General features: G+C 39.1%; 3 protein-coding genes across 5 annotated transcripts; 2 read left to right on the forward strand and 1 right to left on the reverse strand.

Annotated features, from left to right (window-relative positions):
- Window positions 1-293: 293 nt before the first annotated feature.
- nmrk1 (nicotinamide riboside kinase 1) lies at window positions 294-4,186 on the reverse strand. 2 transcript variants are annotated; one of them, XM_018760093.1, is made up of 9 exons: window positions 4,114-4,186; window positions 3,505-3,544; window positions 3,247-3,337; window positions 2,100-2,148; window positions 1,588-1,759; window positions 1,419-1,490; window positions 1,002-1,108; window positions 604-687; window positions 294-420 (listed from the first exon to the last, which is right to left on the reverse strand). In XM_018760093.1, exons 2-9 carry the CDS (start codon window positions 3,531-3,533, stop codon window positions 410-412), a joined length of 615 nt encoding a protein of 204 aa, XP_018615609.1. In that variant the 5' UTR covers window positions 3,534-3,544; window positions 4,114-4,186; the 3' UTR covers window positions 294-409. The 2 variants fall into 2 exon arrangements, with proteins under 2 accessions (XP_018615609.1, XP_018615608.1); XM_018760092.1 differs by lacking the exon at window positions 294-420 and having other exon boundaries at window positions 431-687.
- Window positions 4,140-22,198, forward strand: ostf1 (osteoclast stimulating factor 1). 2 transcript variants are annotated; one of them, XR_003798293.1, is made up of 11 exons: window positions 4,140-4,395; window positions 7,050-7,096; window positions 7,590-7,640; window positions 7,856-7,919; window positions 8,820-8,873; window positions 9,621-9,728; window positions 10,021-10,070; window positions 11,772-11,850; window positions 13,223-13,321; window positions 13,593-13,999; window positions 22,194-22,198. XR_003798293.1 is itself a non-coding variant. In XM_018760094.2 (10 exons), exons 1-10 carry the CDS (start codon window positions 4,362-4,364, stop codon window positions 13,649-13,651), a joined length of 645 nt encoding a protein of 214 aa, XP_018615610.1. In that variant the 5' UTR covers window positions 4,140-4,361; the 3' UTR covers window positions 13,652-14,131. The 2 variants fall into 2 exon arrangements, 1 of the variants encoding a protein (XP_018615610.1); XM_018760094.2 differs by lacking the exon at window positions 22,194-22,198 and having other exon boundaries at window positions 13,593-14,131.
- On the forward strand, window positions 19,535-25,653 carry cd8b (cd8 beta). Its single transcript, XM_018760095.2, has 7 exons — window positions 19,535-19,667; window positions 22,489-22,845; window positions 23,536-23,637; window positions 23,946-24,032; window positions 24,479-24,512; window positions 24,735-24,774; window positions 25,107-25,653. The coding sequence occupies exons 1-6, from the start codon at window positions 19,625-19,627 to the stop codon at window positions 24,751-24,753; spliced, it is 642 nt and encodes a 213-aa protein (XP_018615611.1). The 5' UTR covers window positions 19,535-19,624; the 3' UTR covers window positions 24,754-24,774; window positions 25,107-25,653.
- The last annotated feature ends 894 nt before the right edge of the window (window positions 25,654-26,547 follow it).

The following is a 26,547-nucleotide window of genomic DNA, read 5'->3' on the forward strand; positions in this document are numbered from 1 at the left end:
TTATTATAAATGATTTAAATACTGACTCAAAGGCATCCTCTGCCTCCTTTTCCTCTCCCATTTAACTTCAAAGTATTCACAAAAGATAACCACACAGTGCTGCTAATAGTTTTTTTTTTTCAATTATCATGTTTCATTTGTAAAGTACAATATATATAGTAATATGCATGCACAAAACACCCTAACAGAAAGACACTTGTATAATTTTCCATGATTTATTCAATTTTATTAACATATTGACAATTAGGAATAAAAAGCACAGATAAAATTATGGATTTAAATAATATTCTGTATAAATTTTCTTCTCAGGTTTGATCATATTAAGGCACTAACTAGCTATATAAACTAGTGCCGCAGCAGGTGACTTGGGCAAAAAAAAGCAATTATTTACAAGTCCACACATAATCCTTCAGTCATTTCCTGAAAATCAAAGAAAAATCAGCTGTAAAATTAAAGGATGTCGCTTTTAAACACAAAAAAAATTTAATTGAGAAACTTTACAACGTATTTTTCATCAACAGTTCACACAAAGGGTTTAGTTTTTAGTTTCACTGAAGCAAAACACTGGATACAATTTCTTTAAATGACATAAAAATGTCCTACCTGTTAGCCTTTGCATTTCCATTTTAATATCTTCATATACTATGGAGAAAAGTTGGTCTCTTGTCTGGATTCCATCCAAAAAGACTACAATGTGAGAAAGTATTTAGAACACTAAAAATGAAGAGTCATAATTAAGCCGATTTAGTCAGTGTCTATCTGGCATTAGATTTGAATGTCCAGTATGACCCTGTGCCTTTCTAGCTCCATCTAACAGACGACACATCAAAAAGCACCCTACAACGTAATACTGATTTTACCATAGGTAGGTGTGCAGCATGTAAGTGTGCAGTCATCGGTTATACACTGACAGGCCAAGATTATGTTGCTTTTGATACCAAAGCACCAAATAACTGTAGATTATTTTAACAGATCAATTTAGGGAAACATTAAAAACACACCAAGGTCTGAGACTGTATCCTCCATTTCTTTTCGGTTTTTCAGGTACATGGGCCATACATGTCCATCAAAGTATCCACTTGGATCAGGAGGATTATACGTCCGTGAGCTCTCATTCAGACAGAGGTGGGTTAAAGTTTAAACAAACACACAAGGGTTACTATAAATCAGACACAGAACACAATTCATTGTTTGCAGTGCCACTACATGACGCCCACTGCAAAGACATGGACAGAAAATGTTTCATTCATAGTATGACTGAAAAACTTAATGAAATAACACCATATGAATGGAATCACACTCACTACATCGATCCAGACAATATTAACGGAGCACTCTAATTACAAATGCCTGGAAAAAACTACAACATGACTTAAACATGAGCAAATATAATGTTTTATAATCAAATGTGTCCTTACCACCTTCTCGCCTTGCAGATGTCATAAGGAATGTGTAAAAAGTATTTTTTATCAATTATTTCATTGAAGGGCCTGGAAATGAAACACATGGATATGTCAGCATATGAAAAGACGAGAGAATACAAGACCACCGCTAATAAAACGACTTGACTGCCATGCACGCGATTACCTGTAATTGTAGATGAGAAAACCCTCTATGATGAGAACATACATGTCTTCCGGGGTCTCTGACACCCTTGAACTCTGGGTTCTCTGTCCATGGGAAGCTAGAAACGACACTGGGTCCTTCTGCCAGGTCTGGACTTCACTCATCATTTTATCCATGTTGAGAGCATCAAGCACTACAGTGAAAGAGCAACATGAGCATTCAGCTTCTTTACAGAATGCCCACTGATAGTTATAGGACAACAAACATTAACCTGATAATGCGTTTGGGACAGTTTGGGAGTTAAAATAAAACTCAGAACTGATGTAAATAAGATTTTGCCTTTTTAAAAGTATACATTTCATTATGTATTATACCTATATATGTATTAAAATGTATTACTCTTAACTTTATGAATAGCAAAAACAAGTATATGCCTTGTTTTACTTTTTTAATTTGTTTAGGAGCATAAGCACAAAAAAGTAAACAAGGAAGCAAAAAAAAGAAAAGGGAACCTTATAAAATGCTACCCTTACCATCATATTGTTTAAATCCTCTACTGTCAACTGCTACCAATGAGTCATCCTAAATTTAAAAACAAATGGGTTAATTACTACCAACTGCTTATCAGATGCCTTTACCTGAGATAATAAAAAAACCCTGTGAATACAATAGAGTTTATTCATAAAATGGATACTTAGTGGAACACATGAAGCAAAGTGCCCATTTAGTGGGGAAATCAACCTGTGATTCTGGTCTAAAATCCGAGTGGTTCAGACTGAGAAGGAAATATTTACATATTTTAAAGTATACAGGCAGTCCCCGGATTACAAATGAGTTCCGTTCCTAAGACTGTCTTTAAGTCGAATTTGTACGGAACAGTCGGAACAGTTAGGTACGGTTCGTATCTAACGTCAGTTAGTCAAATGTTTGTCTTAGTATATAGTGTACCTTTCTATGCATAAAAAACATTAAAGAAACACTTCCAGGTACACTAAACATCTTTAACATAATAATACAGTAATAATAAATATTACTACAGTATTCATAAGCGAGAGAGACATCAGGACACAGCCTTTTACATGCTGCATTCTTTTCGCTTTGTCCTTTAAAATTGTCCCGATTGTTGACTGACTGTAGCCTAATGCTTTTCCAATGTTCGTTGGTGTTTCACCTTTTCCGATCGCATTATTATTTCCACTTCCGTGATCATTTTCCTTTTCTTTGATGCATCACCATCACTTTCATCACATTTACGCTTTGGTGCCATGATTACGAGGGTAAAAACAAAAAAAAAAAAATTAAAGCCAAATACAGTAACACACGAGACACTGTTAACAGCAACATCGTCTGACTGAAAAGAATCTTTGTCCTACCTCTGGCCCATACAGCCAACAAACCGCTACAAACCGCTGTAGAAACGCAATGTTTTTAGGTGCGTCGCAAAAGTAGCACCTGTTTGCTATTACGAATCATTGCATGTAACTCGAATATTTAATATAAGAGGCCTTGCAGGGGGTGGTTCGTAACTACGGGTTTTACGAATGTTGGACGTTCGTAACCCGGAAACTGCCTGCCTGTACTGGCATATTTTGAGAAAGCACTCGTAACTCATTTTATCCTTTGCCTATAATAAAAGTAATTGAAATAACAGTTAAAAGAGAACAGTGTCAATAAAGAAACCTTGAAGAAAGTGTCCTGGGCAATGATGTAGCTGTTGACAATGTGCTCATGGAGACTCCTCGCAAGAGTACTTTTTCCGCCATTGGTTATTCTGAAACAAAATCAAATCTTTAATTAGCAATGTACTTAAAAACAATCGAGTGGAAGTACAGCATCTCAAATTTCAATGCTTCATGCTTTGAAAACACAAACACACATAATACTTTTGGACCAAATAAAATACTATAGCCTCACATCATCATGTCATCATGTACTCACCCTCCGATGCCAATAATTAATTTTCTCATTTTCTTTTGGACTGAGAAATGGTAAGAGGTGTGATGAGATATTTTTTCCGTAGTGGTAAGATGCAGGAAAAAAAAATACAACCCAAACGTTATTACGTAAAGGCATTATAATTTTGCACATTAGAGCCTCACTAAATGCATAGCCAAACGCTCCGGTGGGGGCTGAGACAGTCACGTGACCTTCCGTGAACTCATCGGCTTTTTAACTGCGTTGATTTTTCCCGTCGGAGAGGTGTGAAATATTGCGACTAATTACGATTTCAGAAGTAAATAACGCACCGAATTCTGAAACATTACAAAGAAATGACGAATTCATTAAGACGCATCATGACATGAACTTAAGTTGTTACCCACAGCAAATGTTACGCTCACGTTACACGTCCTTTTAAAAAAAAAAAAAAAATGTATGCTAACAACTTGGGAAGGAATACGTCATGGCAGTGCTGCATGCAGACATATTTCTATGACACATTTTCATCAAAAAACCTTGCTGACATTAATTAAGTATACGTCACATAAAACGCAGTGCATGGCATGGTGTGTTGCCAAAGGTGCTTTAAATAATTCTGACAGAACGCACGTTTCAGTGGTCCCCTGTCATTTTGTAGCACTGAAGTGGGTGTGAGGTGACCGCGCTCTCCGTCGTGAGCGGCCCGCGCGTTTCCTGCCGCCGCGGGGCGACATGCGCGGTGCGGCTTTTCCGCATACTGTCCTCCGCCACTTCCTCGTCCGTCGCCGCCGCAGCCAGAACAGACGAGTTCTCGTGCCGTTCGCGCGCTCGCCCTTTCTTCGTTGCCGCGATTCACGCCGTCATCGGGAGCAGCCGAGATGTCGAAACCGCCTCCGAAACCCGCGAAACCCGGTAAGAGCTGAACGAGTCGCGCGGCGCGAGCAGCCGAGACTGAGCAGCTCGTTCGTGAGCAGCTGCTGTGCTGCACACTGAGACAACGCGTCTCCGAAGCGTTCTGCACGAACCGTCCGTGTGACTTGAGACCACCAGCACCAAGTGTCGGTTAGTTTTACATCCCTTCCCACGTAAAACTCCTCGGCGTCGTACTGTGTTTCCTTTGCAATTTAGCCGTTAAAACCCGCTTAGTGTCTCACTTCCCGTTCCTCTCCACGGAGTTCTGACGAAGGCAGCGCCTAGGCAGTAGGCTAATATTTACGGATACGGGGGGTGAGCTGCCTGAAAAAGCGGCCTTCCTCCCATTTTCGCGAGCTTTATTATTATTATTATTATTATTATTATTATTATTATTATTATTATTATTACTGTCATCTAAATCATCGTCATCCCTACTTTCATCCTCGTAAAACTCACTTGCCTTTGCTTAGTCTTGGTGTACTAATAATATAATACAGGCGACAGGCAGTCTCAGGGATAAATGGCCGCGTATTCTGTTAGGACTGCCGGGTGTCCAAGACAGTCAGTGGCGGATGAGTGAGAAGGTTACAGGTGATATTGTGACGAAAACTTTTATGTTATATGTAAAGAAACCAGGTGTGGACCCGCTTATACCGCATCTGTTATACTTTCCAAGTAAGTACGTTCTGCCAATGGAAATTTAGTATGGGTAGAAGGGAGCCCTGAAGCACTTCGAACTCCATCCGGGTGTGCAGACTGGTCACCAGTGACATCTCCAGCTTCTCAATGGCGTCTCAAGTCGTTCCTTGCATAAATAGAGGCAAATAATGTGTTGTTGTCTATTTGAATCCCCTTGCCCCCCCCCCCCCTTTTTTTTTCCTGGCTCACTGTGCCTTTGCAAGCCTGTGCTCGCCGTGACGTGCCCAGGACACATGTTTGAAGTGCCTCGCTTTTCGTTGAGCTACAGAGGGACTTAATGCTGGCCCTGTGCTTTCTCCACTTTCTTCCAACGAAACCAGTTTTATTTTTGTGGAGGTTTGCAGAATGTCACAGAAAGACAGGTTGGAGTGTAGTGGTTCGAGTTACCGCCTTTAGATACAAAGGTCGCAGGTTTGATCCCCCCCTCCGGCTGTAGTGCCCTTGAGCAAGGTACTTGCCCTAAATTGCTCCAGTTAAATGATCCAGCTGTATAAATAGGTAAATAATTATGTGTGTAACTGTAATAATTGTACCTTTAACATTCTAAGTCCCTTTAGAGAAAAGCATCGGCTAAATATATAAATGTAAAGAATGAATAAGCTTCTGACAGTGTTTAACAGCTCTAAATGAACTTGGTGTGCAAAAGTTATCATCCTTGCGATGTTTTCAGGTATCAAATGCCAACTAATAAAATTGCTGACATTTTGCTCTGTCACAGATATACCTGCATTGAGAACCTAGTTGTTTCAGTACACGTGTCCTTTATATTCTTTCAACAGAGACTCCTGTTGCAATTAAACATGTGTTAAGACTGTAAAGATGGCATGATTGCACATCATTTTGAAGTCATAGACTAGTTCAGCATTTGTACTTATCTATACTGAATGCATTGTTATGCAAGCTGGAGTTTATCTAGAGAATGTGTTGAAATGAGCAAATGGTTAACAATGACCAAATGTTGGGTGTTGGCTTTGGTTGCGTCTTCTGTGTCAAAATGAGGAACTTCAAGATCAAAGCAATAACTGTCTATACTAATGTTAATACAATGCTCAGTCTGTCTCATCTCTCATTGCCTGTTTTTTTTTTTTTTTCCCCCCCATAGCTGAAGAAGAGTATTAGACATAATGTGTCAACTGTTTATCTGTCGGGGGGCGTGGCGGCTCAGTGGGTTTAGCCAGGACCAGCTGTGTGGCAGGTCTGGGGTTTGAGTCCTGCTTGGGGTGCCTTGCGGCTGACTGGCGTCCTGTCCGGGATGTGTCCCCTCCCTCTCTAGCCTTGCGCCCTGTGTTGGCAGGTTTGGCTCCAGCTTGCCGCGACCCCACTTGGGACAAGCGGTTGTAGACATTGTGTGTGTGTGTGTTTATCTGTCATGGGTGTAGATCTGTCACCCCAGGCTTTGATACTCAGTGCATTTTGCATTTATTCATTTAGCTGACGCTTTTCTCCAGAGCATCTTAGTGTTCATCTACCTACAGTTGTTTACCCATTTATACAGCTGAGTGATTTTTTTACTGGAGCAATTTAGTAAGTAAGTACCTTGCTTAAGGGTACTACAGCCAGAGGTGAGATTCAAACCTGCGACCTTTAGGTCCAAAGTTATCTACATTACCAGCTGTTGATTAGAGCTGTTTTTGAGTGTTAACCACCATAGCTGAAATCTGACCATTACAGAGGCCTTGCCTTAATGGTTATACAAGTTAAGTAATTGTTGGTAGCGGGAAGGGTGGCAAATGTTTGCAGATCCAGTGCTCAACAATACTTTAGCAGTTATCTGTAGTGTTCTTGTTTAATTTCAGTTCTGCAGTTTAACTAATAAAGCAGTTTCCAATCTGAGAGATGTGATGTGATGAAGTGTGATTTAGATGTGTATTTTTGATGGACATCTCTCAATAACATGAGACCCCAATGTATAATTATGAACAATGTTTTTTGTTTTCCTCTCTGCCCATTAGGTCAGGTCAAAGTGTATCGAGCTTTATTCACCTTTGACCCAAGAACTGTAAGTATTGGGCTGTGCTTTCTTATAAAGATGTGTTTTCTTGATTTATTACAGCCTTAATCTTTTTTTAAATTTGTGATAGGGCAAAAACTCCTATAACAATAGGTACACATGCTGTACTAATTACCAATCGATAAAATGCTCACGCTGCTTGTAATAAGATTGATCTCTTGTATCATGTTAAAATTTGTATTTGTACACCCCATCAAGCCATATTTGTACTAAGTAGACATGGTTTGAAGGTCTTTCTGTAGTTGTCTTTGCCTCTCTGAACTCTGCACATGCCACCCAATTATAGATCATACTTTCAGTCAGTACATATTACAGCTATTTTATTTTTTAACTCAAATTTTACTTGACACAAGCAAGAAAAATTTTGTGAACCTTATGTCTTTTTGTCTCTAGAATTCACATAATGAGTCAGCATGTCAGTGTTTCATAAAGAGATTTTATGTTTTCTATAATCTTATTGTCTCTTTTTGCTATATTGTAGCCTGATGAACTCTACTTTGAAGAAGGAGACATTTTGTACATCTCTGATACAGTGAGTCTTGCTACAGCACACAGTTGTCACTGCATTGTACAATAATGAAAAATGACTCTGTTTTAGGTCATATAGGCAGAGCTGTAAGTTCCTTTTCTACAAGTGCACTGGATATTACTTTGATTTTGTGTAGTACTTGTTTATTTTGTTTGCTCAGGACTGTATGCTGCCATACGCTTGGTTGGTGGTGGTCATCTGCTGTGTAACTTTTGCAGAGTGACAGTAACTGGTGGAAGGGGACCTGCAGGGGAAGGACAGGCTTAATTCCCAGCAATTATGGTAAGAGCAGTTTAATGTAGACAGTTGTAATCATGGCACAAAGGCCATATTAGTACAGATTGCTTTTACAAGGTGTAGGGTGAAGCTTCTACGTAGCCAACCTGCCAGACAGATGTGCTTTTATAAATGATTTCCGCTGTGTAATGTTGGATTGAAAAAATGTTTACCAGGTGTATCTGTCCAAGATGTTGTTTGATTTTAATTATGAGATCAGATCTGGAAAAAAGTCAGATAAAATTGCCTATACTATGCTGTTCTGTATCTTTTTCATATTCAACTTCTTCAAGTTTTCTATTTAAAGAAATTTATTTTTGAATTCAGTGAAGTTCCATAAAGCAATGAAAAAGAGAAGATGTGTCAGAGTGACGTTTCTTCATGAGGTTTATAACTTCTCTTCTTATCGCACTAAAGAAAGACCTTTATTCAGTCCACTGGCACAGCTACCCAGTGGCTATATGCCATAGTTGGTCTAGAAAGGTTGAGTTTCAGATGGTCATTTCTTCAGAAGGTCTGTTTTGCCTTAAGTGTTCTGATAAATTAAAGTTTATCAGGACAAAATTATGTAAAAACGCAAAAGAGTCCTGAATAGAACAACTCCTATTTCTCCTGGAGTTGTGCTGCTTCAGGAATTTGAGTCAACTGATCATTTGTGGTAAAGTATCCAGGACATTCAAGATTACAGCAATCAGAGGTATTGCATACAGGCATCAGAGTGGCCATTTTCCAATGCCTTCATGTTGCTTTACTATATGACCAGACTGAAATTTTGTATATCATCGTTAAAAAAAATCTAAATATCTCAAAACGGTATTCAAACTTTAGATGGCAGCACATTACTCTTATTGCCTACAAATTTACCAATATGTGTTTTTTAATTTTTGCCTTTTTTCTGAATTCCAGTTGCTGAACAGGCTGAATCAATAGATAATCCATTGCATGAAGCTGCAAAACGAGGTAGGAAACACTGATTTACATCTTAGTGTTGATTCCCTGTCTTTTTGTGTTCTTTCTGCATTCACGCTTTCCGTTCCATGTTAAACTCTGTGGTATCATTACATTAAAGAGAAAAACCTAGTATTAATAAGATCAGGGTGCAGTTCTGAGGTCCTCAGAGACAGGATAATCTAGAAAAGTTATTGTAAACATCTATATCATAATCAGTGTTTTACAAAACGTATACATGTCACTCTTGTTGCAGCTGTTGTATGAACCTTTTTAAGTGCTGTGTCCCATAGCCATGCCTGAACGAAGTGTTTAACATAACATTTTGATTTGTTAATTTAAAAAAAACAGTTTGGATGCCCAGAATGTGACAGTTATTCATATATAGACAGAATAACGTATATGGTGGGGTCTTCATGATCAACTATAATCCGTAGTTGTTAAATAAGTTAAAGGATAAAACAAATTAATTTTCTCCAGAAAATCCCTTTTATAAGGGAAATATTAAAATCTTCACAAACAGTGTTAAATGTGCAGTTTTAACATTTCACATTCACATTTATAAATTTAGCAACATGCTTTTCTCCAGTGCGAAAGGTAAGTGTAAGCAGAAGTGCACTAACAAGAACGGTTCTTGGCTGCACTTTGTGTGAGGGGACAATTGTGGGAGACTCATGTCATCATTTCTTTCGTTTCATCTCTTGCACAGTATACAGGTAAATGTTATTGTAATGAAAAAATAAAGAATGTTAATTTTAGGAAATCTCAGCTGGCTCCGTGAGTGTCTGGACAATAAGGTGGGAATCAATGGCCTGGACAAGGCTGGAAATACTGCCCTGTACTGGGCCTGCCATGGTGGACACAAAGGTAAAATTCATACTTTACCTATGTCTCTATGTAGAACTAGCTTTTGTGTGTCAGTGTTCAGTTCAAAATGATTACTTTTCAGTTTTATTGTACAGAACAAAAGATCTTGCCTTTTTCAGTGTTGCTCCATTATGTAATTAACATTTAATGGAGTTACATAAACTTAATGCATTGTTATTCTCCTGTGGTGTAACCATGCCGTAGAGAATGAAACAGGGTTGTAATTATATTTTTAGCTCTTTATGGTTCAGTTTTATTAACACTTGTCTTGAATTTTTTGTTTTTTTTGCAGATGTCGTTGAGCTTTTACTGGGGCATGCTAATATTGAACTAAATCAACAGGTACGTCTTACTTGTCCAAGCCATCTTGTCTCATGCATACACAGAAAGTGAAGGTTTTCCCCCATCTTAACAGAACTAATTAATTCAGTGAATTCACCCTGTTAGAAGGGACACTGTTATATGGCATTAAAGTACCATAATTATTTTATGGCACAAAAGGTGTTCCCAGAATCACAAAGCTGCACCTAAAATCTGAAGAACATCCAAAAAAAAAAGACAGTGCAGACCAATACTGATCAAACCATTACAATTAATCATATTTGTGACAATAGTTATTGCACGGTATCCACTCTGCATTTCAGAACATTTCAGAACAAAGGCTGTAGGACCAATAGCACTGTGATGTGCTAATTTGGATGATTCACTTGTTTGTTTTCTACCTTTTACCTGTTGCAGTTATTCATGCACAGCTTGAGTGTTTTGATTAGATGAATTTTTATTTTGGAGCTTAATTGCTTAATGTAAATTGTTGTAAGGGGATTCCCATGGGGAAAATTAAGACGCAGGAAGGCCTGAAAACCCCCTTTAGAGAAGACAAAGTGAGGCTGGTGTGCTGCTGCTGTTTTAGCTGAGCAGTGTCACTGTTGTGCTTCAAGAAAGGTTTTACTCCAGAGATATCTGCCAGTGAGTCTTTGACAGATTCTTTTCTTTTCTGTAAAGTGACATATGGTTTTGTGTACAGAAGTGCATTCAGCAACAGAGCTTCAGATACAAACACACATTTACATTTATTTATTTAGCTGACACTTTTCTGCAAAGCGACTTACAATGTTTAGTAACTTAGTTACTTACCCATTTATACATCTGGGTAACTTTACTAGAGCAATTTAGAATGAATACCTTGCTCAAGGATACTACAGCAGCAGAAAAGATTCAGACAGGCAACCTTTGGATCCAAGGGCATCAGCTTTAACCACTACACTGTCAGTTGTCATAATTATACCTTTTTTGTGTAAAACCAACATTTTGCTTGTCCACATTACTTAGAGGCTACATGCCTGCAGCAAGTACTTATACGCAAGTAATGGATGTAATTTTATAAAGTTGTGATGTAAGAAATGAGTCTAAGAGGTCCTATATTCTTACTTTTGAGACTCTTCTTGAATGCTGGGAAGGATTCAGCAGTTCTGAGGCAGTCAGTCAGTGTTTTTCCACCACACTGGGGTGAAGAACTGAGAACCAGCGGGCTTTTGCTTTTGGACCTCTGAGTGGTAAAAGCAGGTGGCCGGAGATGGAGGAGCACAGTGCTCTTACTGCAGTGAAGGGACTGAACCTGTAGAACCTATAGGTATCAGGCTACTGACCCTTCAAATTACTTTTTTTTTTTTTTTTTTGCAATAACCAGAGTCCTGAATTTGATACTGTGCTGACACCACCCGACTGTATCACCATAAACTGGACCAGGGGTTAGCCAAAGTGTGGTGTGAGGTACTGGTGGATTCTGTGGATGTTGGAGAGCAGGTGTCTGCAAGATGGGGTTACAGCTGCCTTATGCTGGGAGAAGTAGAGACTTGAGTCAGTCAGTTTTTACTCCCAGAACATACTGTTGTATTGGTAAAAATATCAAAAATATTTGTAATTTACTGTAAACAGAATGCCCTGCTACAATGTCTAAGGCTTGTTCTTTGAGACATAAAAGAACTTACTCCTGGAGATGAGTAAGTTTAGCAGCCGCCTTATTCTTCCTCAATTCCCTCACAGAACAAACTGGGAGACACGGCACTGCATGCTGCAGCATGGAAAGGGTACGCCGACATAGTGGAGATGTTGCTCAACAAGAGTAAGTACCTCCTACAAAACTGAGATAAGCCCAGGTATCACACAGTGGACTGTGCTGTCACTGGAGCCTGCAGTGCGTCCACACTGACAAAGATAACCACATTAACCCTGTGTCACAACATCAGGGTACTACTCAGGAACCCGTGGATTTTGTTGGGGAAAAATGGTGCTGAAACTGAGACTTTTTTTTTTTTTTTTTTTTTAAAAAAAAAAAAAAAAAAAAAAAACTTTTTCACTGCATTTGAATGCAATGAAAATTTTTATTAGAACTGGTTACAATGCAGCAAATATACAACATGAAGCTACATCACAGGATATTACTTTACTGTGTGCTGTTTTTTAAACTTTGCACTTTCTTCATGTTCTTCTTTAGCTAATGCTTCTTTTTTTATTTTTCCTCTACTTCTGCACTTTGAGTTTTTCCAGTTTTGTAAAATTTTCCATTGTTTGAGTATTAGTTGAGCAAACAAATTTTGTACATTGTTTCACATAAAATTTAAGCATACCATAAGTTTGAGTAGCAAACATTTCTAGTGTTCTTGCAGCCCTGCTTCTGACTCAGGGAGGTAAGTTTCACCCTTTTTGCATTCAAATTTTTTTGTAGCACTGGATTGTCAGTACCAAAGGCTGTTTTAGCTCAGCCATTTTTCCTTAAAATTCAGCTTATGTAAATGACCCAACATAACTTTTTTTTTTTTTTTTTTTTTTTTTTTTTTTTTTTTTTTAAAATGTCAAAACATGAAAAGCAAAGGCCAGTTTGTTGCTTCTGCTTTAAAGGCGGTTATTTTTTTATACTCAACATCAGACAGGATTAAACAGTATTTTTTTACTGTTGCTTTCCTGTACATGAAGGCATGGTTGTGTGTGGTAACAAGCTTTCCAGAAATTTCCAGTGGGAGTTAATCAGTAAGCAAATTTCTTTCAAATGTGATGCAAAATTTCTCCTCATTTTTCCTGTGATAGAATTTGTTTCTTAGATATGAAGCGTTGATAAAAAATTACAATGTTTATTTCAAAACAGTATGAATGTTTCATTATTGAAACTTCTAATGAATAAAACTATAAACTTTTATTACAGGAACTATTGTCATACATCAGTGGAGTGTTTTATAACTTGGGTTAATATGTTAAGTTTTTGTAGGGAGTGGATGGTGTCAAGCTTATTATATTAAATGCTGTTTTTTGTTTTGAGGGACTGACATGAAACTCACTTGAGGTACAGACACGTGGAACTGTAAAGAGTGCAAGTGTGGAAGAAATGGTGACGTTCTCACTTTGTCATTTTGTGTCAGGAACTGAGAGTGAAAATACCAGAATAGCTCATAAGCTGAAGTACTAATTATGAATGTTCAGTCACTACTGTTGTCCTGCAGATGCCCGAACAGACGTCCTGAACAATGAAAAGAAGCTGGCCTTGGATATGGCCACCAACGCACAGTGTGCCTCCCTACTGAAACGAAAACTAGGAAGCAGTAAGTTCCTCCGACCACCAGAGAGCAGCACTGCATTTCCCTAACCCCCTTCCTGGGAGCTTGACAGCACCGTATTGACAAAGTGCACTTGACAGCACTGGAGGAAGTTTACAGCTAGAAGTATAACTTTTATAACACTTACAGAAATGTATGGTGGACTTTGCTCTATAACAGGTAACCCGTAGCTGATTGTGTTACTGTAAATATGACTTTATAACCACATCCTCTTTAGTACTGCTGTGTGATTGTCTTTTTGTGCTCCTTTCAACAGACATCACTCGAACGCACAGCAACGCAGAGGAGTACCTTGATGACGAAGACTCTGACTGAACTCTAGCTACACATGTCTTGCTGTTCTTTCTGTTCGGGGGGTGTTGGGGTTTGAATGGGATAAGATGTAGGTCTCTACATTCCAGTTTTCTATATGCAAACTGTTTCTTTGCTTCAGGGAATTTACTTGTGTTACACATGCGATGGAAAAGCCTGCACGTTATTTGTGCCTGATAACGTTTTGAATGAACGAACTCAGGCGGTAGAAGGAAGCTATTTCTTGCATCATTCAAGGGAATGGGTTATTTTCTTTTTAAAAATGTGTGCATGCATGCGAAAGGTTCCTCGTAATATCACCTCTAGCCTTAAAATTGTAGTAAATTTTGCTCCGTGTGTGTGTGTGTGTGTGTATATACACACACCTTGGAGACTGCTGCTCAAGTAGTTTTGAAATCTTCCTTTGCTTCAGAAAAATATGCTACTTATCTGTTAAAGAAGTTGTTAATCGGAGTCTGACAAAATTTTAAAGCCTTATTAGTCGTCAATTTTTTTTTTTTTTTGTTTGCATTTCAAGCATACTTCTGCATTTTCGTTAATGTTTGAATTTTTATTTTAATTGGTTCTGAAACCCTTTCTTGTATTTCCTATTAAACTATGCAATAAATGTGTTCTCGTTTTATGTTGTCAAGTCTTACGGCTTCTTTTTGCTGAACATTTCTCAATTTTGGTCTAATATCAAGTTTTTAAATGAGGGTCTTGAATGAATTGAGCATTTGAGAAACGCTCTAAAAGTGTGGCTCATGTACACTGCTGATGGATGTTGTGTGTTAATTCTTGACATTGTCTGCCTACTGTGTATATAGTCAAAGTATTATGTGTCTGGGATGTTCTTTACTGTTTGAAAGCTCTAGATATAACTGGTTTTTGCATAGTAGCAAACGGAGTGAATGTGCATTAAAATGCTGAATTCTGCCAAAGGCACTTTTAGATCCATTATTTTCAAAGTTTTGAATCGCATTTAACATTTTCAACAACTTGTCTGAACATCCTCCCTATAAAATAAAAAATTTTGGATCCATTGAAAAGGCCGTGTTCACGTGGTCTTCAGCAAGTCCTTTGTAGACTTCACTCTTTTTGGGACTTTACATTTGAGCTACTCAAGAGGTCTGGTAAACTTTTAGGAAACTTTTAGCATCGCACATGTTCCATTATGCATGTCTTGCAAAATGGAGTCTAAAACATCTAAGGTAGATGCATGTGGCGTAAGACACTTTTGTCTTCTGTAATGCGAGCGACCGCCTGGGAGAGAGTTAGAAGTTAAGGGTCCTGGAGAAAGATGTAGGTGGGACAGTGTAAGAGTACAAGAATACAATTTCCCCCCCCCCCCCTTCCTGTCTTCATATGGGCTCATTCTTTCACTGCTGCATAAACGTCACTAAATATTGTGACTGATGTATTTCGACATACCTGTTACAGAAAATCATGCAACAATTTATGGCAAGATACGAAATATTCCATACATAAATGCATTTTCAAACACCGCTCTGTAACATGCTTTTACAACAGTGTGTTAAATGCTGTCATCAGATTTGAAGTCTACTAGCACTGTTTATTTTGAGTGTTTGGTAGTGATTTTTTTCAGGATTCACTACACCAAAATGTTCACTAGTGCTGTTACGCAGTTCAAAGTGGAAACTGGGAACCAATACATATGTGTTATTCATCTTGTTTGGACCTGTTAAAAAGACCTTGTAATGTTAGAAATACGAGTCAACATGTCAGACGTTCTTTGTGATGCGCAGGCTTACATAACCATGGTTGCGTAACAGTAATAAGCCAGCAAAATCAATTCAGGTGAGTCGGTAGAAATTAAGTTCCAAAATAATGGCTCGTTAGACCTCCCATGCGAACAAGATGTCCAGATGTTAACAGATGTGGAAACGTTCTTTATAAATGGGAGAACGAACATGAAAAAGAAAATCAAATTCTAATGATACAAATCTTTTTGTTCAACATCTTCCGTATCTGCAGGGCTATTAATACGCCCCTTGACTTCTGCAAATACCGTCCTTCAACCCATTACGTAAGTCAAAAGTTACATATGTCAGATTCCAGCATCCTTCAATATCGCATTTATAGTCGATACGGCTAAACCTGGTTCCCATGCTATAGATGATAATCTTTGTCTGCCTTCATACTTCCTTATTATTTTCAATTTCATTTCCAAATTGATTGCTGTACACTTGCGAGACGGTTCTTGTTTTCCTTCAAGCGCACATTTACCACCAGGCATTGTGAATAATGAAAAGGGTACAAAATACGGGAAAAAAGCACTACACTAACAAGAGGAGATGCGTTCACAGTTCAAAACACATGGGAACTGGGAAGATGCAGCTTCCTGCCTTGTCTGGCTATGCCGACTTGCACTTAAGGTATTTCAGATGTATTGTGTAAAATAAAAGCTCTATCCGTAAATAACGTGTATGCCGGGAATTTAAAGTAAATCCAGATTTACGAAAGTTGAATTTGCATAAGTAGAGGGGTGTCTGTATTAATATTACTGTGTGTGTATTCATATTACTGTCTCTTTCTCCTAATTTAATGCACAAATTGTATTTTATATGAGATGATGTACATCGCTTTGGAGAGAAACGTCTGCTAAATGAATACATGTAAATGTAAATATTATTTTCATGCTCTACTGGAGGCAGTTGGAAGGTATCTGGTTATAAGCAACTTCTCATAGTGATGGTATTGCAATGGCTTCTTAAGGAGTTATGCATGATGTCAGAAGGATGTAGGCCAACCCCCCCCCGCCCACTTTGCAGGGTGGTGGGGAGTAGAGTGGGGGGGGACTGAAGTCAAAAACAGTTTTTCAGGAGCTTACAGATCCATCAGGTGCACTTTTAGTTTGACTGCGATCAGCTCTGTCATCAACGAGATGGTAGTGGAAGTTATTGATTATGCCCAATGAGCCCTGGCACCACTATCAGGCTCTGGAATATTACACTTCATAACCGTTTCAAACACCCTGTTTTGCTCTTTACATATTTCATAATTCATATTCAGCACAAAGTGTGGAATGATGCACGTTTGCATACAATCCGCAGTACAAACTGTGGTTTACAAGCCATCTTTGGCACAGATGTTTGTTCAGGGCTCAGAAGAAATGTTTTAGTAACCATCAAGAGTGATTCACGAAACCGGTGTAAAATATTTTAAAATGATCACAGTTTACAGTCAAACTGCCAAACGAAAATTGACATTTATTCATTCAGCACTTTTCTCCAAAGCTGCATGCTAAGGTACTTATGGTAATTTTACTGGAGTAATTTAGGGTAAGTACCTTGCTCAAGGGTACTACAGCAGGAGATGGGATTTGAACATGCAGCCTTGTGGGGTCAAAGGCAGCAGCTGTAACTGCTACACTCCAAAATTGTCTTAAAGCTCTTATTTTACCACGACAATTTAAACACATTCATGTGCTTGTGGGATGACTGGTAGTGTGGTGATTAGAGCTGATGCCTTGGGACCCAAAGGTTAGAGGTTCGAATCCTACCACGGGCTGTATTATTCTTGAATAAGGTCCTTACCCTAAATTTCCCAGTTACTTAAATGGGTAAATAATTGTCAGTACCTTAACAGTGTAAGTTGGCTTGGAGAAAAGTGTCAGCAAAATGAAAAAATATCATAGAATTTGGATGCAATGATATTGTACATGGGGGGTGCAGTGGGTCTGGGGTTCGAGTCCTGCTTGGGATGCCTTGGGATGGACTGGCGTCCCATCCTGGGTGTATCCCCTCCCCTTCCAGCCTTTCGCCCCGGATTAGGCTCCGGCTCCTCGCGACCCCATATGGGACAAGCGGTTCAGACGGTGTGTGTGTGATACTGTACATTTCATTTTATGAGATTTATTGGCTAGTTTAACCAGGCTCCCGTTGAAAGAACTGTCAATCTGAAGTTGCACGCCTATCCTACAGTCCAAGACATTCTTATAGCTATTTACGATAATTGTATTGTTTTTAAGAGTTTGTACCTTTACAACTGACATCCTCAGCTCATATTATAGAGCTGTGTTTTTCATGGAGACTGAAGCCACTTTTTATCTCCTGTTTTCAAAGAATTGTGCGGCTTGTTTTGCAACACCATGCAGTCGTGTTCAAGACCCCCTGACGGTGTGGTGTGCCCGCCCGCATCCTCCCTTTCCGAGACCCCCGCAGACCCGCTCAGAGGCGTCACGTTGCCCGGAGCGTTGGGTGACATGAGCTCCAACACACCTGAACATTTGTGTACTGAGCTCAGCTTCACCTGCACAATTTTCAGTGCTGAACACCTGTACACTGACCTTAAATTTCAATTCTGACTTATTCCTGGATCTTGCGCTGACAGCTGAAAAACTTCAATATGTACTTTGCACAGGGTACGACCAACCTCTCCGTCATACGCTGTTTGTCCGAATGCAACAGAATTAAAAACCCCCCTTATACTGAATCTTGAAAGCTCTAATTTCTCACATTTTTGGAAATCAAGTCTTTTACCATCTTTTTCCTCCGTCTCAACTATTCCAATTGAACTGCTATCTGAATTATTGTAGTTTAAATTATGAATTAAATTATAAGTGTAAATTATAAAAATCTGAAAAAGTTAAAAAAAAATTACATCCTTTAAAAAAATTGATTTTTTAAATATAACTTACTTGTCATCAAATCACTATCTTTAACCAGCATATGAACATCGTATCAAACGTGATGCTTTTTCGAGGTTAAATATAACGTGAAAAAAGTTCACAATTAAATAAATAAGCTAAACCATGTGTTATATTTTGCTATTTTATTATTACAATCAAGTTATTATAATAATAATGTTTAAAATAACATATGATTGCAATATATTTTTCTATCACAAGAAAGAAAGTTTTCTGACTCAACGCGTCGTCTCCTGCTTCTGTTGACTGTTTTTAAAGTCTGTTTTATACATTTCAGTTTGTTCTTGTATTAAAAGAGATATGCACTTTATACCTCATCAGTTAACTATTAATCTGTCCTTTAATATTTGCTGTCATCCTTGAGTACTTGCTGTTACCTCTACTAATACTGATTCTGTTCTTGGTGATAGAGCGACAGTAATCTGTGGTTTATTTATGTTGTTATATTTATATATATATACATGTATATACACACACACATATATATACTATATATATATATATATATATATATATATATATATACTTATTTTCTATTACAGTTTGCACTGGAACTGTTGACCTTTTCAGGGAAATGGAATAAAAGTCGTTGACTAAATCTGTTCCGCAACTGAAATTCATTCACTTTGATTAAAGTTTGCTGTTTAACAGATGAATCAGAGGTGCACATATCATATTAAGTACCGTTGTGTATTATTGTCGTTGTGTTGCGAGGTTGAACTTTTTGGCAGCACTTCAGCCTTTGCTCCTGCAGCTTCGGTCTGCAAGCTCCATGAAGAGCACCTGGAGCCGGGGTCTGCGAGCCCACAGAACCACTGCCACAGGTGCACCCATGATGTGCCACCGTGTGCCAGTCAAACAACAGCCCTCACTCTTTTATATAAACAGGCAGAACTGTTATTTTAATTCATGATCTATGATGTTCATGATTCATGAGGAGCTCTGCCGCATGACTATAATAAATGTCCCCAGGTTACAAGTACGCCTTTCTCCTGTTATGCAACCCGAGCATCTTTCCATCTTTACATGTCCCTTCAAGGGAAATGTACCGATGTTACAAAGTATTTCAACGATAGCCTGCAACTAACGCACACGTGCAGCTTATTTTGTTTTAATACCGGGGGTATTTTTCCATTTTGTTAGACCTTCGTTTTTTTTCGTCTACGCTTGTGATCAGAAGCTTTAGCTGTGATTGGCTGAGAGGGGACATGACAGTGAGCACATTTATAGAGGCAGAGCTGCTTCCCCTGCCTCAGCTGGCCCTGACAGACAGAGACGGAGACGGTAGACGGAGACAGGGCTGCGGACACCACCGAGACACCGGAACCATGGCCCGGCTGTCTCTATGGACAGTCTGTGTGTGGACAGCAGGTAGGCCCCATAACAATCTCGTTCACTGGGGGTCATCAAGATGCCCTCGGCTGTCTTTTTCCATGCTTTCTCTTTCGAAGAGCGTGGCCTTTAGCACGGGACGTTTTGCACATGTCCCTTTCAAACGTTATTTTAATAAAAAAAATTGACATAGACGCATATTACGTATTTATTAAAATTTTTAAAATGTTTTTTACGCAACTGAAATGCCATGAAAGGTAAAGGAAATTGCGAGATCTACTATTCCAGGGTCATGGTTAATGCAGCGCTTGACTTTGTTCCGCCGTTTTGTCAGACAAAATGGCTAATTGTTGAACTGATTTGAAAAGTAGCCTATATCTTTTCAGATTTATGACATAAAATGTATTTATGTTTTGATCCATTTTAAATTGTTGAGGGCAGTCATTTACTGTGACCTGTCAATGTCCTCAGCTGCCGTATTTTAAAAACATTTCTGACAAGTTAACTACCAAAAATCAAAAGCCACTATAAGTTCTATATTCAAATAATTTTCAAATGGAGTATCTGAACTGACTTAAAATATGAGTTTAATGCTTAATGCTTTGCAATGCATTCTGTATTTCAAGATTAACGTGTAACGTATAACGTCTATTATACATTACATTCAAATATGTGAATTGGAATGCATTAAAGTATTTTAATCTAAATTGTCATTGTCAGCGTTAAAATCAGACATCTGAATTTTTTCATCCTTATGTTATTCTGTTCCATTCAAATTAGGCAGGACTACTGTCTCATAGTGCCCTCGTTGCCTTGTTAATTCTTAAAAATTGATAAATACATACATGCTCAAAAATCTACCAACTTTTTTTCATGAATCAATAAATCAGATCCAACAGTTATAATCCTGTCACTTCCCACACTAAGTTTAGGGTGTGTATGTTCTTTATCTTGGGTATCAATGGCACATTCCTGCTGTTTGTTTTGTTTTTTTATCTCGAAGGCCTGAAATAGTGAGTCTGCTGATCGTTAGAAATTTTTCTGCTTTCTGCTGTTTTCTCAGGTTATGCACGTTTGCACAGTACCATTGTTCCTGACACTAGACTTCTTATCTCAGATTATTTCTAACTACGGCTTTAAAATATTTCATGTTATGTTTTCCTTTACATTGTACTGTGAAGAGTATAATAAGTTTTAACAATTATGAGTTCTTTGCAGCTTTTTAAAAATATTCCAGCTCGTATTTTAATGCAAAACTCCACTTTTTTTTACACATATATACACAGTAAGATTAATGACCGTGAACAAAAGTTGTCCGACAAGGCCAATAGGACGATAGGAAACACCTTATCAATCCATGACAGCCGTAACTGCTGCATGGTAAATAATATCGTATTGTGAACGTCTTTGTTAAACATTGCATTCGTTTAATGTCTTTTATGGAAAGAACGAATAAGGTCGATGGTGGATGACGGATTCCTCAGGTAGTTTGTTATTTATTATCGATAAAATTGCTTTTAGCTAGACAACTTGGAGTTTTGTGCAAACGAAATTTCGGGAGAGAGGTACTGGAGTCAGTTGTAGAACAGTTATAAAGGCCCCACAGTCCTTCCAGCTCCCACTTACACTGCGTCCACCACCGTCCAATCTCCACCTCCCCTTGTTCACGATGGTTCAACAATCTCGCTCGGCAGCAGGTGCAGGTCCTCCATCCGACTCTACATTCAGATGGAAAGTACACAGGGCATTCGCCCAGTCGTAGGGTCACCATCTAAGACTTCCAACTCCAGAAATTGAGGTTTTTCTCCTTAAAAATCCAAGACAACATTTTCAGGAATTTTATTTGACCTTCATTTTAAATTTACTGTCTGCATTAAAACATTCTCTCCTCCAATAGCTGTACCGAATCGACATTTCTATCGGCCATTTTGGCAGCTCTTCAGTACCGCTAAAAAATGTCTTGGGTTAAATTAGAGACTAGTTCGGACAGCTGGTAGCACAGTAGTTAGAACAACTGCCTTTGGACCCCAAGGTCACGGGTTTGAGCTTCACTTCTGGTTGTAGTACCCTTGAGCAAGGTACTTACCCTGAATTGCTCCAGTAAAATTGCCCAGCTGTGTAAATAATTGTAACCGTAACATTGTAAGTTGCTTTGGAGAAAAGCATCAGCTAAATGAATAAATATAGTTGTGTCTGCTGTTGCAATTTTTTTCACTTTTGGCAAATTTATTTGGTACACAGTCCACAGTAAATCCTTTTCTAAATGATAGATTTCAATAATAACAACAATAAAATGACAGTAATGTTTCTTTATTTAGCAGCGAACTCAAATTGGACAGCACAGTGGCACAGCAGGTAGCCCTGGCACCTCTCAGATCCTAGGCTATGGGTTTGGACATGGGTTTTCTCTGTGAAGGACTCTCATCCAGGGTGTACCCTTCCTTTTTGTCCTTTGTTTATGAGATAGGCTCTGAACCGCCACAGCCCTGCATTGCGACAAGCAGCTGTTGATGATGCATAAATGAATAAGATGAAATTGCATTGTTCTGTATTTATATTGGGGAGGTGTGGTGTGTGGCGCAGTGGGTTTGACCGGTGCCCACTGTGTGGTGGGTTTGGGGTTTGAGTCCTGCTTGGGGTGCCTTGCGACAGACTGGCGTCCCGTCCAGGGTGTGTCCCCTCGGCCTTGCACCCTGTGTTGTCGGGTAGGCTCCGGTTTGCCGCAACCCCGTTTGGGACAAGCGGTCGTTGACGTTGGTTGGTTGGTTGTATTTATATTCACTGAAAAGACCTTAAAAATCACTTTTACGAGACACCCCCTTCCCCTTCCCACTGCATGTTCCCCTCTTATCCATTGTAGTGACCGTCCCTGTGTGGCACGCATTGGAGATCCAATACCCAGCAAGAGGCAAAAGAGAAAATCTCAACTGCAAGTGCAAGAATAAGGCCTGTCAGGCTGTGTTCTGGTGCTGGATGGGTCAAGGCACCGGAAACAAGCTGCAGTTTCTCCTGTACTACAACAACGCAGAGCGGGTTGAGTACGCCAACGACGCCCTGAAAAGCAATTTCAAGAGTAGCAAAAGGGAGGGATCGACCACAATCTACACGCTGAGTATTGTTTCTGTCCAGGAGAATAATGCCGGGCGGTACTTTTGCTTCATCCAGTACCCAGGTGGCATAGAACCTGGGGGCGCTGGGATTGAGTTGAGACCAGGAGGTGGGTCACAAAGTCAACATTTTTGCTTTCTGAAAGAACTAAACTCTTATATTCCTATTACTTATTGCCTACTAAATACTAATAAACTTCTACTAAACATAAATGAGGGGGGCACAGTGGCGCAGTGGGCTTCGTCAGGTCCTGCTCTCTGGCAGATCTGGAGTTCGAGCCCCGCTTGGGGTGCCTTGTGATGGACTGGCGTCCCGTCCTGGGTGTGTCCCCTCCCCCTCCAGCCCTGCACCCTGTGTTGCCGGATTAGGTTCTGCCTTGCCACGATCCAGCTTGGGACAAGCAGCTTTAGCCATCGTGTGTGTAAACGTAAACATTTGAATAGGTTTCTTAATTTTAAACTTCCGCGATATGTACAATTGTATTTATGCGTATCTTTATATTCATAATGCTTTTTTTGCTTAATCCCCTTAAATATGTTAATAAACAGGAGTGCATACCGAAATCTTCTATATTGATTCTATTTGAGTAAATAAATCAAACCCAACAGTAAGGGACTCCCTTCAGTTTAGTGTTCATTTCTTCTTTGGTTTGGGTTTCCATATTGGGTAATAAAACATTGTTGGTGCATTCCATCTGCCATATTCCTTTTTTGCCATCTCAGATCCCACAAATAGAGAGTCTGTTGACGGATCCACCGATGGATCCATTGATTATCTCTTATGTCCAATATTCATCCAGAATCACCACCAACTAGTCCACCCCCCACCAAGAGACCGACGAAACCGACACCGTGCAATTGTCGGAAACATGTACGAAACGTACGAAAGGAACCACTGCGAGGTAGGTGACCAGAAAGGCCCATTGACCACTCCATAGTAACCACACATCAGGACAACCTTGCGAGAAATCGCTCACAGTAAATAAAAATACATGTCACCCTCACCTATTGGTATCCAAATCATTTGAAATAAAATACATGTAGCTGTGATTGCAGGTATTATAAAGCTGTACTGATATTTATACTGGTCATGCTTATATTTGCCAATATTTTACTTTCAATAAAGAAACCATCAGGTTGCATTTTGTCCACCTGTTGTCTTTAAAATGCCATGTGTTTCTCTGAGTGTGTAATGTGTGTGATTCCACAGCTTGTCATCCCGAAATTCTGTGGCCTTTGGTTGGAGTGCTCCTCGGTTTGGCTGTAGTTTTGATCGGCACACTTTATTACTTCAGCCGTAAGTGATTTTTTTGAATTATTGATTTGATGGGTAATCATCAAAAATAACATTTATTTTTGACATAGAGCGTAAAGGCTGCGCTAACCGTAATCATAAATGGTTTTTAAAAGAGCTGAACATGAGTGTGTTTTTACACTATGCAGTTGTCTTAGTGCGTTGAGTTGTACATCATCTTTGAGAAAAGTAGCTGCTAAAGGAATGAATGTAAATAATTTCATACCATGGTGAGAGCATCAAAGATGAATTTTAACGTGTAGATGTACGATAAAAGTATGACCGAATGTTGTGCTTTCCAGCAACTCTCCAGTAGTTGTCCTGTGGTTGTACTTTAACGCAATCTGTGTGAGGTGGTCAAACTGGGAGATGCTGAAACGAAAAATCAAGCAAGAAATATGATTGTGGGATATTTTCTTTCTGACGTGATCTGAAAATTTGACTTTCAGGACTTCCGAAGAAGTGTCGACACAAATTTGTCAAGTAAGAATCCGTCACTCCTTCATCCACCGACAGCCACACAAAGCATCCATTTAAATTGTTTTTATTTCTCACATCCCTACCGCTTCCCCCTCCTCACTATGATTTAAAATATACAAGTCAATACAGTTACTGTCAGTGACATATGGTGTCTGCTTCTGCTCTTGTGCGCTTTCAAAATCATTCCTTTGTTGATCACCGCGTCATCTATTTTTGTGCCCTTAGAAAACAGCAATTAATGTGATGTCGAGGTGGACCAATACAGGTGGGTCTTTCCTCTGGTCTGCCACCTGGTCGTTGCACATGCACACATAGTATACAGCGGAGCATCAGCATACACACATGGCTGCACACGTGCTACGTTTAACACACATTCGACAAACGGCAACCCTTGTTTTTAGAACAACGGTACCATGTATTGTGGGAATAAATGTGATCTTGGTGTGGTTGTTACAAGATGATGTTACAGGTACAGGTACTGCACTTGAAAATCTTTGCAACACAAAAAAATGTTTTCAATTCATATGTTTTAATGTTATAACATATGGTTTTGGAAATAATTACAATGTATGTTTTACTGTTTTTTTTTGTCTTTAGATATATGGCCCATGCAGAAGATGACACTTGCTTTCTTGGAAACTTTTATCACACAGAACTCAAAAAAGAAAAGTATTTTCTTCTTTTCAAGAGTGTTCGCCTCTGTGAATGAAACAATTTTTTCTTAAAAAAATTCTACACAATATGCTAATTAGTCACATAACTGTGTATGAGGGCATAAAACTGAAATAAAGTAAAAAATTAAATTTAATGGGAAAAAGAAAGGTATGATGGCTAGCACTGTAATACATAAATCTTTTTTCATATTTTAACATCCTGGCTTTCAGTGAAAATATTTTCTTCGGCTCAGGAGAGTTTCGTTGTTCGGTTGTTATCCAACCCCTAGGTTGCAATCAGTTTCTTGTGGTTTTCCCTTCCAGCCCTTGCTTTTCTCTAAGAAATAAAACTAGTTCCAGAAAATTCTATAACTTCTAAAATCCCAATGTCGTCGCCTCAATCGTTTATAAAGAATATATGCTACTGCAATGTTTTATAGGAAAACAAGTATTGTGTCACTGCATATTTTTGTATCTTTCTATGCATCAAATACCTGCCATGTTTTATTTGTAAATAAATATACATAGTTTTCTCTACTTTAATGTGTGTTTCTGTGTGATCATTAAGCTGTTTTTTAATGCCATCCACTGTAACATTTAAACCTTCTTGTTATGTATTCCTCCTTGATCTGTTTGTTAAATCTGTCTATCATCGTTGAAGTTGGCATAGATGAGGAAGGCGCTCCTCGGTCACTGTCCCTGCCAGGCCGATTGCTGCCGCTCCGAACTGAAGCCCGTGTTGAGAACTCGCATGAGCTCTGCAGAACCTCTCGGTGTCTCTCAGTTGGTTGCCAGGGATACACTAGTACCTGACACCTGCTCAGGAGGTGCTCCAGCAACGTCTATCCAGGAGATCCTACTCGTGAACTGCGGTCTCCTGCTGGGCCAAAGGACAGAGCCAAGGCGTGTTTGTGTAGCAACATTTAGGGGAATCATTTTTTGGTTTCTCTATGGAATCTCATCAAGGCACCACTCAGAACAAAACCAGTGTAATGTCAACAGATAGCTTGACACTTCCTGTTTGGTGGGTTCCAGAAAACACCACCTTATATGGGGTTCCCTACCCGCCCACAGGGAACCATGTTCAGGACCCTAATCAGGACCGTGCGTGGGATGATACTTGCATTTGAAAAACTGGATTCCACAGTTGCTATGCCGTACATTCATACTGTTTTTCCATTTCACATCATGCATTTCTGTAGATGTGTTACAGTGTTTTACTTTCAGGAAGACCTACCTATTTCAAAGAAAAATTCACGATGCACTCGAACTAACAATGCCGATAGTATTACGCCACATACGAAGAAGCGGAAAAAAGTATGTGCCACGAGGAGTAAAGAAAAGAAAAGGAGTATGAAGATGACGTGATTGTTGTTTGTGGATCT

The sequence above is a fragment of the Scleropages formosus genome, chromosome 17 (genome assembly GCF_900964775.1).
Source record: "Scleropages formosus chromosome 17, fSclFor1.1, whole genome shotgun sequence".
In the NCBI taxonomy this organism is placed as follows: Eukaryota; Metazoa; Chordata; class Actinopteri; order Osteoglossiformes; family Osteoglossidae; genus Scleropages; species Scleropages formosus.

Bases quoted from the DNA above. Each gene is read 5' to 3' on its own strand.
- cd8b (XM_018760095.2), top strand. From the start codon at position 19,625: ATGGCCCGGCTGTCTCTATGGACAGTCTGTGTGTGGACAGCAG. The intron at 23,638-23,945 runs GTAGGTGACCAG...GTGATTCCACAG, and splicing joins ACGAAAGGAACCACTGCGAG to CTTGTCATCCCGAAATTCTG. The intron at 24,033-24,478 runs GTAAGTGATTTT...TTTGACTTTCAG, and splicing joins CACACTTTATTACTTCAGCC to GACTTCCGAAGAAGTGTCGA.
- ostf1 (XM_018760094.2), top strand. From the start codon at position 4,362: ATGTCGAAACCGCCTCCGAAACCCGCGAAACCCG. The intron at 8,874-9,620 runs GTAGGAAACACT...TGTTAATTTTAG, and splicing joins GCATGAAGCTGCAAAACGAG to GAAATCTCAGCTGGCTCCGT. The intron at 9,729-10,020 runs GTAAAATTCATA...TTTTTTTTGCAG, and splicing joins CTGCCATGGTGGACACAAAG to ATGTCGTTGAGCTTTTACTG.
- nmrk1 (XM_018760092.1), bottom strand. From the start codon at position 3,533: ATGAGAAAATTAATTATTGGCATCGGAGG. The intron at 2,149-3,246 runs GTTTCTTTATTG...TTTTAAATTTAG, and splicing joins CCCAGGACACTTTCTTCAAG to GATGACTCATTGGTAGCAGT. The intron at 1,491-1,587 runs GTAATCGCGTGC...TTTCATTTCCAG, and splicing joins TTTCTCATCTACAATTACAG to GCCCTTCAATGAAATAATTG.